Source organism: Hyperolius riggenbachi, chromosome 2, assembly GCF_040937935.1.
Source record: "Hyperolius riggenbachi isolate aHypRig1 chromosome 2, aHypRig1.pri, whole genome shotgun sequence".
In the NCBI taxonomy this organism is placed as follows: Eukaryota; Metazoa; Chordata; class Amphibia; order Anura; family Hyperoliidae; genus Hyperolius; species Hyperolius riggenbachi.
Window position 1 is genome coordinate 282,016,705 of NC_090647.1, and position 13,076 is coordinate 282,029,780.

A 13,076-nucleotide genomic window follows, 5' to 3' on the forward strand; every position below is an offset into this window, starting at 1 on the left:
AAGCCTGCAGACTCCTTGTCAGGGCCTGTCAGAGAAAACAAAACTAGCTGGCAGCGGTGGACCGGAGGCTCCGTGAGTGACTGCTAGGGCATGGGACAGCTGCAGGAGGCTGGTAGAAGCCCCAGGCAAGTAAAATTTTTTTTTTTATTCCTGGCTTAAGTGTCCCTTTAAACCTCCAGGAGGCTGTGAGCATGCTCAGAAGCAAGCTGCCCACAACCAAGATGGTTGCAACATCACCCAAGTATGGGCAAAGAGGAAAAAGCTACTGGCTTATATAAGGAAGTGCACACTCGCGCGCGTGCTATACACGCCTGCATGCTCGTGAACACTCCCCACCAATCCACTGTCCTGCCACTGCAGAAAGCAGAGAACTGGCATTTACAAAACCATGAGACTACTCCAGCCAGGAGATGCTGGAAGCAGCCTGTGAGGGAGAAAGGATGGAAGGAGATAGAATCAGATAGAAAGGAGGGAAAACGACAGACAGGCAACTAATGCAGCCATTGCACACCTGTATGCATTTAGCACAGGAACTAATGCAGCCATAGTTCAAGTAATGCAGCCATAGCTTATTTGTATGCATCTTGCACATGAAAGTAATGCAGCCATAGTTCATTTGTAAGCGTTTTGCATGTGAAGGTAATGCAGCCAAAGTTCATTAGTATGCATGTAGCACATGAAGGTAATGCAGTCATAGTTCATTAGTATGCATGTAGCACATGAAGATAATGCAGCCAATGTTCATTAGTATGCACGTAGCACATGAAGGTAATGCAGCCAAAGTTCATTAGTATGCATGTTGCACATGAAGGTAATGCAGCCAAAGTTCATTAGTATGCACGTAGCACATGAAGGTAATGCAGCCAAAGTTCATTAGTATGCACGTAGCACATGAAGGTAATGCAGTCATAGTTCATTAGTATGCACGTAGCACATGAAGGTAATGCAGCCAATGTTCATTAGTATGCACGTAGCACATGAAGGTAATGCAGCCAAAGTTCAATAGTATGCATGTTGCACATGAAGGTAATGCAGCCAAAGTTCATTAGTATGCACGTAGCACATGAAGGTAATGCAGCCAAAGTTCATTAGTATGCACGTAGCACATGAAGGTAATGCAGCCAAAGTTCATTAGTATGCACGTAGCACATGAAGGTAATGCAGTCATAGTTCATTAGTATGCATGTAGCACATGAAGGTAATGCAGTCATAGTTCATTAGTATGCACGTAGCACATGAAGGTAATGCAGCCAATGTTCATTTCTATGCATCTAGCACATGAAAGGAATACAGCCATTGCTCACCTGTATGCATTTAGCACAGGATACTGATGCAGGCATTGCTCACCTGTATGCATTTAGCACAGGATACTGGAGAAGAAGGATCCGCAGACCAGACTTGGCTCAGTGAAAAAATGTCCGTTCTTTTATTAGAAAAATCCACATGACAAGAAATGGTGCAATAAAATCACAGGATCGACTAACGCGTGTCGGGCTTACAATATGCCCTTAGTCATAGACTATGACTAAGGGCATATTGTAAGCCCGACACGCGTTAGTCGATCCTGTGATTTTATTGCACCATTTCTTGTCATGTGACTAAGGGCAGATTGTAAGCCCGACACGCGTTAGTCGATCCTGTGATTTTATTGCACCATTTCTTGTCATGTGGATTTTTCTAATAAAAGAACGGACATTTTTTCACTGAGCCAAGTCTGGTCTGCGGATCCTTCTTCTCTAGTGTGTGTTCAAGGATTGGCTCTCTAGATCCTGCACCGACTGGTATGTGTTACAATGGGGGTAGAGCGTTCATGAACTTGTTTTTAGCACTGGATACTGATGCAGGCATTGCTCACCTGTATGCATTTAGCACATGATACTGATGCAGGCATTGCTCATTCGTATGCATTTAGCACACATGTATATCTCCGGGACCAGAAGACCGGGCTCTCTGTGTAAGATACATTTAGTACCTATGCAGAGACTTTCCAGGGAAAAGGATAGACCCTGGGGTAGAAAGGGGACTGAAAAAAGAAATGAAGAGAAGGAATGAAAGAAAATAGAAATAGTGTCCAAAGGGGAGGACAAAGGAAAATGAATACTGGTGGGTGATACTTTCAACAAATTTATAGTTATGGTGTCCAATAGGGTTCAGGGGCAGGGCCACAACCCATAGTATGCTGCCATGGAAGCACCAGGGAAAAGGTTATTCGAAACCCTTGTAAATGTATCGAACTGCTGATGCGTGGCTGTACTGCTTTAGAAATTACTACCCTGGCTTTTCTGAGCTGTACATATTCCAGATGAGTGACCCAGAAAGCATTTTATCCATAGGATCAACATTACAGCCAGGAAATTGGCACCTTTCACAAGACATGTGCAAAGGCTAAGAAACAACACGCAATGTAACACAAGAACCTTAGCATTTCAGTCACAGTGCTTCCTTGAGAAAGTCTAATGCTTCATACACACTTGAGATAACAGTCTTTGGAAAATGAAAGATCACAGACCAATTTTACCCCATTCCATGTAGTATGAGAGCCATACTCTACACAGTCTATTCTATGGAGCTGCACTCCCCATCAGATAAAATCTTTGCAAGATGCTGCACACAAAGATGCCTGTACACACTCAAAAGATCATTATCTGCAAAAGATCTGTTCCTGCAAAAGATCCATTCCATGCAAAATGCATTATAGTCTATGAGATCTGCAGATCATCATACACACTTGGTTTAACAGACTTCATCTGCATATCTGGCAATCATCTGCAGATCTGAAAATCCACCCTGTTGAATCTGATCTGCAGATGATCTGCAGATGATTGTCTGTTAAACCAAGTGTGTATGATGATCTGCAGATCTCATAGACTATAATGCATTTTGCATGGAATGGATATTTTGCAGGAACAGATCTTTTGCAGATAATGATCTTTTGAGTGTGTACGGGCATCTGTGTGTGCAGCATCCTGCAAAGATTTTATTTGTTGGGGAGTGCAGCTCCATAGAATAGACTGTGTAGAGTATGGCTCTCATACTACATGAAGGGTGGTAAGATTGGTCTGTGATCTTGCCTTTTCCAAAGACTTTTATCTCAAGTGTGTATGAAGCATAAGGCTGGTGAACAGTATCTAAGCAAAGCAAATGAATACAAGACTGGTATGACTGGTAACATAAGGGATAGAGACTCACTTTACAGCTGCTATTGATACTCAGTAGCTTCTTCAGGGCAGCAATGTGACCTTTGGCTAGATCCACTATGTGAATATAATCCCGAACACCTAGAAATCAATGCAGAACAGTGAAGCTTAAAATCAGCTTGTCTAGGATTCAATTAACTTTTAATTATTTTTATTATTGTATTTATAAAGCGCTAACATATTACGCACCACTGGACAATAAATACATACAATGATACAAGGATGACAGACATAAGGTTATACAACATAGGACAAAGCTGTACAAGGCAAACAGGGTACAAAATACATGATCATGCAGTTTGGGTGGGTTATGTAGGTCAGTTGATACAAGTAGGAAGTGGATATAGGAAAGGATCACACAATCATGTAGAATACGCTAGGGAAGGGAGGACCCTGCCAAAGGTTTACAATCTGATACAATGTAGTGACTTTTCACCAGACAGGAAATGGACAGAAATGAGAGATTTTAGTTTTCTCTCCCTCCCACCCCCTCCTTTGTATCTGGACCTCACACCTGCCCAATAGGTTTGTTTTAACAGATTCATTAATACCTGAATGTGAAATATCCCCAACATGGTCATTTAATTGCTTGCCCAGACCTCTTTAGTTGTTGGGCAGGCTACCTCCACATTCCTATGTGGCAGGTTTGCTAAAACCCTGCTTTATTCCACTGAGCAGTGCGTGTTCAAGGTTTTCAGTGTTAGCTCAAACATCCCCTCCTCCTAGAGTCCTAAATAGGAGGGATGGGGAATGTTAGCTTTCCCACATCCCCCTTCTCTTCAGAAGACCATGCACCGCTGTGCAAATGTGGGTGTGCTCAAAAAGCACCTTTGCAATTGCCAAAGTTTATAAAAAGGTCTGATATCTACATCATAAAAATGTATGGTTGACTGCACTGAATCATCAGAATTATAGTATTGCCGCATGTTCTTATATTATTCAGGGAGTGAGTAAAAAGATATCAAAGATATGAATATAAAATGTGACAAAAAAACAGGAGTTAGCTCACCTGGTAACGACATTTTAAGTAACACTCCAGGACAGGTACACATTGAGACTTGGCTCCTCCCAGGAACAGGAAATATCCGAAAGCATCTCTATAAAGTGAACATGGACCAAGGGTCAGGCAGTATAATATCAAGGAACAGGAACAACATACTAACATAACCCTATTATATTACATCTAAATACATATAACGTAACATGTAGATCATGCAATATTTGATATATATGGGGGTGGGTACCCCCACCTGTCCTGGAGTGTTACTTAAAATGTCGTTACCAGGTGAGCTAACTCCTGGTTTTTCCAGTAACACTCCAGGACAGGTACACATTGAGATGATAAGCAAGAAATCAATCACAAACCTCAGGGTGGGCTAACTGCCTTTAAGACAGTTTTTCCGAAGTCCTGATCGGCTTCCGTTATGCGATCCAGACGGTAGTGCCTCAAAGGTCCCCAGATTCTTCCAGGTCGCCGCCTTGCAGATATTCAACGGTGATGTACCTGCCCTGTAAGCCCACGTAGTTGCGGCTGCCCTGGTGGAATGAGCCTTTAGGTTTACTGGAGGATCCTTATCCATGATCTTGTAGGACTCAAGGATACAATCTTTAATCCATTTGGCTATGGTCTTTGTCGATGCTTTTAATCCCTTGGATTTACCTGCATAGTTGATGAATAATGATTCCGATTTTCTGAATTCTTTGACTTTTTCCAGGTAAGATATTAGATTCTCTCGAACATCCAGTTTATGTTGTATAGTCTCCTTTTCTGTTGTTGGATTCATACAGAACGATGGTAATACTATCTCTTGTGTCCTGTGGAACATGTCTCCAACTTTCGGTAGAAATTCTGGGACTTGTTCGAAGAACAACGCTATCATTAAAGAATGAACAATACGGTTCTTTGCATGAGAGAGCTTGTAGTTCACTAATGCGTCTAGCTGACGTGATTGCCACTAGAAACACTGTTTTTAGTGTAATCATTTTCCAGGAATCTTCATCAAACTGATCGTTTGTTAATGCCTGCAGGACCAAGGGTAGATCCCATTTTGGAAACTGTCTAATGCTGGGAATACACGGTTCGTTTTTGCCTTCGTTTAAACCTTCGATTCGTTCGGTAAACGAATCGAGTGTTGAAAACGTATGTGAAAATAGTCATAATCTCATTATAGTTTCGATTAATAGACCCCAAAAACGAACGACTAGTGATCGAACATGTTTGATATTATCTCTCTTTATCCATCTAATCGAGCCATTGGTAGGCTTGATGGCTGTTCAGATCGATTATATATTCGTTTATGCTAGTCCGTCCCTGTAAAAAGGGATTTTCGTTTCGTTTCTTTGCAGCCTTCGATCATTGGAAAAACGAAACCATCAGAATCGAAAAAAAAAAACGAAACCGTGGGTGGTGATATTAACCGTATGACCGATTATTTCGGGATCGAAAAGGACAAAAGGCACAATCGAAACGAAGGTTTAAACGAAGGCAAAAACGAACCGTGTATTCCCAGCATAACTCTGACTGGTCTATTTCTTTCAACAGATTTTACAAATCTGATTATCAAAGGATCTAGTGCTAATTTCTTGTCTAAATAAACTGATAGGGCCGATATTTGGACCTTAATTGTGCTTAAGGCCAACCCTTTATCAACTCCCTCTTGCAGAAATTCTAGAATTGTCACCATTTCTGTAGAATGGAAGTCTGAATTTTCTAACCATAAAATAAAAGTTTTGCAGTATTTCTGGTATATTAAATCGAGTGTTTTCCTTCCTACTTTTTAACCACCCTGGCGTTCTGATTAAATCGCCAGGGTGGCTGCGGGAGGGTTTTTTTTAAATAAAAAAAAAAACTATTTCATGCAGCCAACTGAAAGTTGGCTGCATGAAAGCCCACTAGAGGGCGCTCCGGAGGCGATCTTCCGATCGCCTCCGGCGGCAAGAGATAACACGGAAGGCCGCAATGAGCGGCCCTCCGTGTTTCGCTTCCCTCGTCGCCATGGCGACGAGCGGAGTGACGTCATGGACGTCAGCCGACGTCCTGACGTCAGCCGCCTCCGATCCAGCCCTTAGCGCTGGCCGGAACTGTTTGTTCCGGCTACGCTGGGCTCGGGCGGCTGGGGGGACCCTCTTTCGCCGCTGCACGCGGCGGATCGCCGCGCTGCAGCGGCGATCAGGCAGCACACGCGGCTGGCAAAGTGCCGGCTGCGTGTGCTGCTTTTTATTTGGTGCAAATCGGCCCAGCAGGGCCTGAGCGGCAGCCTCTGGCGGTGTTGGACGAGCTGAGCTCGTCCAGACCGCTCAGCAGGTTAATAGGGTATTCACTACTCTAGAGGACAATCATTTTCAAGGACTGCCCTTTCAGAAACCACGCTGTGAGTTTCCATTTTTCTAGATTTACTACAGCTCGGTCTTGCACCCGTATCGTATTCTCTGATACTGGTATCTCCCATGGTTCTTTCACTAACATTGATAGGAGAAGTGGGTACCAGGCCCTCCTGGGCCAGTGTGGAGCAACCAGTATCATCTGACAGTGTGACTTCATTAATTTTTGCAATACCAGGGGCATTAGATTTAATGGTGGGAAGGCATATAGTATATCTTGATTCCATTCCTGTGCCAGGGCATCTATGGCTACCGGATCGTCCATCATATTAAGGGAATAAAACTGCTCGCAGCGGCTATAGCGGCAGCCCCGTTAGCCCGCAGCTCGATCCCAGCTGACAAATTACGATACACTTCAGCCGCTATAGCGGCAGTCCTCAGAGGCTTCCGTACTTGCATTGTCATCACATGACCCGACGGGTCATGTGATGACGCAAGTAAACAATGCAAGTACGGAAGCCTCTGAGGTGAAGTGTATCGTAATTTGTCAGCTGGGATCGAGCTGTGGGCTAACGGGGCTGCCGCTATAGCGGCTGAAGTGTCTCATCATTTGTCAGCTGGAATCGAGCTGCGGGCTAACGGGCAAGTTGAAAGAACATTGTTAATGATCACAGTGGCTTTTCTATACCGCCTAGAGTCATTGTGTATGGCGCCGCTGCGGGGCACGCTGGGGGGGGGGGATTATAGATCAAAGCAAGCGCCCTGCGGATAATAACAATGCCGGGTGTATCGCTGCTGTGGGGCACGCTCGGGGGGATTATAGATCAAAGGAACAGCATTGTATATAATTACAGAAGCTGCTGGTTAAGAACACTGGGGATCTCATGGGTGCTGCTGATGTCGTCCTACTGTGCACTTCCTTAAGACTGCATGGACACCCTGACCAGACACAGCTACTGCCACCCAGGCGAGATCACGTTTGCTGTAATTGTATTGGTTAGTGTAGCTGGGAAGGGGAGGGGGGGGGGTGGGAGTTGTGTAGCTGGGGGAGGGGGCATGCAGGGGTTAGTGAAGTGTAGTTTAGTGTAGCTTGTAATGGCAGCAGGGGTTAATGTAGCTTGGCAATGTGACAGACATCTTAGGGGGAGGAAAGGTCCATAGGACGCTCCTGGACCATGCATGCACCCAGGTTTAGTGTATTTTTTTTTCCCCCCAGTTTTTGCCCTTTAAACCTAGGTGCGTCTTATAGTCCGGAGCGTCTTATAGTCCGAAAAATACGGTAATTCCTTCCCTGTGCATGGCTGCAATCAGTTCTCCCATTACTTTTGTAAAAATTCTTGGGGCTGATGTTATGCCAAATGGGAGGCAGCGGAATTGAAGATGCTGAACTCCCTTTTCCATCTGAACTGCGAATCTTAGGAATTTTTGTGATTTGAGTTCTATTGGAATGTGCCAATAGGCGTCTTGTAGATCCACACTTGCCATAAGGCCATCTGGTATCAGTAAATTTCTTATCGAGTAAATTGACTCCATACGGAATTTTTCGTATCTTATGTACGGATTGATTGGTTTTAAGTTTAATATTCTTCTGTATTTTCCCGATGGTTTTTGTACCAGAAATGTTTTCGAGTAGAAGCCTTGGCCTCTTTGTACCACTGGCACTAATGATACCACATGTCTTTCTAGCATATCTGCAATGATCTCTTTCAGCGCTTCCTGATGTTGAGGCAATATTAGTTTCTTGGTCACCACAAACTTTCTTGGGGGTCTCCTTTGGAATGCGATGTGATAACCCCTTTTTATCAGATCTAGAATAAACGGACTTTTTGTTAAAGTTTTCCAATGTGGAAGGAAGTAGCACAGCCTTCCTCCCACTTTTAACTTGTCATTGTTTAGTTTGTGCAGGAGTTTTAAAACTTGGTCCTGGTCGCTTTTGATCTTTATTGAAGGACCAGGTTCTCCTCTTATTTTGACTGTCGGGCCTGTCTGTTTGCCGGTTCTGGCAAAAAAAAAAATCTTTTCCCTGCTTTAAGTTGTCTCTTTTTAGGGAATGATTTTTTTCTTTCTGGCTGTTCTTTCTAGTACCTCATCCAATTCCGGCCCAAAGAGAGTTTCTCCTACTACTGGAATAGAGCACACTATTTTTTGAAGCCATACTCCCCTGCCAGGTTTTGATCCACAGATTCCTTCTGGCCACATTAGAAATACCTGCTGCCTTTGATGTCAATCTTATGGATTCAGAAGCGGCATCAATAATATAGGCTACTGCCTTATGCATTACAGTCATTGAGTTAATGATCTGGTCTTTTGGCGTATCCTTATTAATATTCTCCTCTAACTGCTGCATCCATACTGCAAGCATTCTTGCTACGCATGTGGTTGCGGCTGAGGGTCTAAAATTTGCGCAAATGGCAGGCCATAATCTCTTTAATGCATATTCGATTTTTTTATCTGATTGATCTTTAAGGTGTCCTAGGTCTTCAAACGCCAATTCATCCTCTTTATTAACTTGTGAAAATGCAGAATCTAATTTAGGACTTCTGTCCCATGTTTTACAGTCTTCCTCTGAAAACGGGAAACGTCTTTTAAATCCTCTTGACATAAACAATTTTTTGTCTGGATTCTTCCACTGACTTGCAATTAAATTTTTTGTGGATTTATGTACTGGAAAATACAACTCTTGTGGATTTTCCATCCCTTCATACAGTTTATCATGCATAGATACTGGCTCAGTACTTGCTTTAGTTAAATTTAAGTCTTCATAGATGGCTGTTAATAACATCTCAGTCTCTGCTACAGGAAATTTAAACTTGGAAGGTTTGTTTTCCATTTCCTGAGGTTCTGCAGAACTTGCTGATACATCCTCATTATCGCTAATTTCTTCTTCATCTGAAATTATAACTGCTTTATTGGTTTTGCTTGTGGCTTTTTTATGTGTAACGACCTCCAATCCCTTAGGCTGATTAGCCTGATCAACTTGTGTTTCAGCTGATGTGTCAGATTTGGAAGGTGTTGCAGTTGCCTTAAACTCTTAACGTATCTTTTAAATCTTGTCTCAAAGCCTGTATATCTCTTTGAGAAGCGGATTCCTGTTTCATCACTTTGTAGGTACAATCCTTGCACAAGAGTTTTGTTGATGCAGGATTGACCTTAACATTGCACACAGGGCACCGCTTAGTGGTCTTTGCAGGGTCAGGTACATTTGTAGAAGCACCCTGAAACGACACACAGAAATAAAAACTAGCTTGTCTCTTTAAAGTGCCATTTGCCCCAGCATTATACTTTTATATGCTTAATCATGATCTAAAAATGACACTATGTGTAACATACAATATTTTAGCATATGCATTTGTATCACACATATTCTATATATCTGTATCCCACAGGAAAACATTTTGCATAATAACAGTCTTTCTTTAAACATAATGTTTACATAACAGACCCAGCCTGTTCACATTAAAAAACGTGTATCACAGAAAATCATTACAGCCTGTCAACAGCATATGCTGCATAAAATTTTCCGTGCAAGGCTCACTGCAGCCACCATTCTGTAATGCTGCATGCGGAATCATGCTCCCACAGGAGTCACCACCGCTGCCCGGGTCCCAGCAGAGCAATCTTACCTTTCCTGCTCTATCTCCGACATCCTTCCGTGCTGCGAGACGCCGAGAGATGGGACTCCGGGCAGCCGCACCTCTTCACCCGGCAAACTGGAAGTGACGTCACGCAACCCGGAAGTACTCTGAGGTTGCGGCCGGAAGACTTCCGCATTACGCCTCCGCCATTGCATCTGCCGGACGCCATCCTCCATGCCGCCGCCTCCGCGTGGTGAGTCCTCGGTGCGGCTCTCCCTGAAGCGGTGCCTTACCCACATTCAGGCCGACCAACAGGGTGAAGAAACGCTGGAAGCCATTACCAGCCGGCCATCCCACAGGTACCTTCCAGCCATAGTGGATCCTCTGTGTGTAGCAGGATCCACACTTGTGCCAACACCTTCCCTAGCCACCCAGGCTCTCCGGGACAGCGAGCACATGGATATTTCCTGGTCCAGGAACCAGGTCTCTCGAATACTGCCTGACCCTTGGTCCATGTTCAATTTATAGAGAGGCTTTCGGATATTTCCTGTTCCTGGGAGGAGCCAAGTCTCAATGTGTACCTGTCCTGGAGTGTTACTGGAAAAAGACTGTTTTGTGAGCTTACAGATGAGTTCTCCTTTATTGTAAAGTGTGGAAAGAATTTTATAATTAATCTGTTAATCTTTATGTATATCCTATGTGGCTATAAGGACCACATGCACAGAATTAGATTATTGTGTTAGAGTGACACTTTAAGTAAAAGGATTATTGTTAACCAAGGAGATATCACGATATCACTGAATATATGTTACATATGTTTTGAACCATTTACTGTGTACAGTTTTTCATATTCCTTCACAGTAAGCCAGAACAACCTTCAACCCCCCTCAGTGTCATTCTGTACCAAGCACAGAGGCAGCAGGTTGAAAGGACCAGTTCAAACCAGCTCTCTGAAAGTGTGGGTGATTTTGAAGGACATGAGACAAGGAACTGATGTCAGAAGATTTCTCCTTCCTGTTGACTTTCACTTATTCATGAGGGACACAGAGGAAGAACAACCCCACCTAAAAGGAGGAACTGGACATGACGATTGGACTTTTAACAGAAAGAACTGCCCAAAGGGAGGAATATTTTATTATATTCATTAGGTTTAAATACCCCTGCGCACAAGAGGAGCTTGCTTTTTCTTTGCTTAGCAGGATTTGTGTAGCTACAATCCATATATATATATATATATATATATATATATATATATATATATATATATATATATGCTGGCGGAGAAACACCCTTGTACAAGTAATAAAGATTTCTGAGGTTTTGGCAACTGAACGAGGAATGTCTCATGAGTAAGATTATTTACTTTTAACAAAAGTCAGTGATTAGTGATCCACGTAGTAAAAATATACTAAATGCAATTGCAAAGGAGAATTGTGTAAGTTAAGCCCTCCCAAAAAGAGTATCTGCGTTAACAGTTTCTAGAAGGCTTAGCATTAATCCAAGAAGCTGATCCTTAATAATCCTTAAAGTGAATTGGGAACCGCATTTAAAAAAATTATACAGATACTTACACAAGGAGAGGGAAGGCTCTGGGTCCTATAGAGCCTTTCCGGCTCCTCTCCTGGTCCCGTCGTTCCGGTGCTGGCTCGCCCTCGGTAGCAAAATTTGACTAAATTAGTCAAATACTGCTTTACCCGGCCAAAGGAGGCTTCAGAAGTCTTCAGGGAGCCCGAGTGCTCCTGAAGAAGGGCGGCCTGTACTGCACCTGCGCAAGCACGCTTTCTTGCATGCTCACGCCTGTGCAGTATGGAGCCGCACGTCTTCAGGAGGACATGGCTCCTGAAGACTTTCAAATACTCTTTCAGCGGGGGATTGAAACGGTGAAAAGCCAGCACAGGATGGAGAGCACCGAGAGAGGAGACGGAAGGCTCTATACGAACCAGAGCCTTCCCTCTCAAGTATTTGCTTCCTTTTTTTTTTTTTTTTTTTTAAATGCGGTTCCCATTCACTTTAAAGGATACATCTGAGCTGATAAAAAAAAAAAATTTGAAATCTACTTACATGGGGCTTCCTCCAGCCCCTGGCAGTAGATATCGGCTGCCAGGGGCTGGAGGAAGCCCCAGGTAAGTAGCTCTTTATCAGCTTAGATGTATCCTTTAAGGAGTCTACTGTTAGTGCAAAATAAAAAGTGATACAAGTTATAACAGTACCCCACCTTTTTGCACTTAAGCCCTCAAGCACATATTGAAAAGTGTGTGTCCTGTATAATTTCATTTAATTCATTGATACACAGTTTGTAGTCAGGAAACACGGCAAAGACTGGTATAGGGACTTACCTGTCCCATCAGGTGTATTGTAGTCATTGCCAAACACATTCAAATGTTCCCTCCGTCCAACAGCAACCTGAAAGTTCCACAAATTATTATGTTGTGCTTTTATCTAACACCATGAAAAAAGGCTACAAGCGCAGGTGATCATACTTTTCAACCTCACCTCCAATATAGATAGAAAACACTTACGTAGAGCTTGTGACTTTCACACATCTTGTAAGAGGAGAGTTTCAAGGCAATAACTTTATGGATACATGTATGGCACAGCTACCTACATGCAATTTTGTAATCTATGACTCAACACAAATCTTGCATTATACAAACCTGGGATACATATGGCATAAGGTTGTTTGGAGGTCCTTGAGGATCCTCTCCAATGCGACCAGATACGTGAGCTCCAACAGGGTTAAAGTACCTCAAGAGAATTGCACTCCATCCCTAATAGGGTAAAATACAAAAGCAGATTATTTCACTGCACAGTACAAGCCTACAAGGTTTACCCTGTAAATGCAATGAATATTCCCTATAACAGGAGATCAGTTTGTTCGACATAGTTTCCTTGGGGAGGCTTCATAAAGCAGTACGTGCTGAATATGAACAGCTTTACAAATCAGTCACTGGAATAACTGGTGAATCCAGTTGTATGTGGTCCG

The 13,076-nt window shown here is 43.1% G+C and overlaps 1 protein-coding gene across 3 annotated transcripts in view; it reads right to left on the minus strand.

Moving 5' to 3' along the window:
• Window positions 1-13,076, minus strand: part of GALE (UDP-galactose-4-epimerase) — a 111,016-nt gene that overhangs the window by 10,775 nt on the left and 87,165 nt on the right. For all 3 annotated transcript variants that reach the window (XM_068268804.1, XM_068268805.1, XM_068268803.1), the window contains exons 6-8: window positions 12,748-12,861; window positions 12,430-12,496; window positions 3,190-3,278 (exon numbers count right to left, since the gene is read on the minus strand). In XM_068268804.1, coding sequence (XP_068124905.1) covers window positions 3,190-3,278; window positions 12,430-12,496; window positions 12,748-12,861 — 270 coding nt within the window. The remainder of the gene's footprint in view (window positions 1-3,189; window positions 3,279-12,429; window positions 12,497-12,747; window positions 12,862-13,076) is intronic.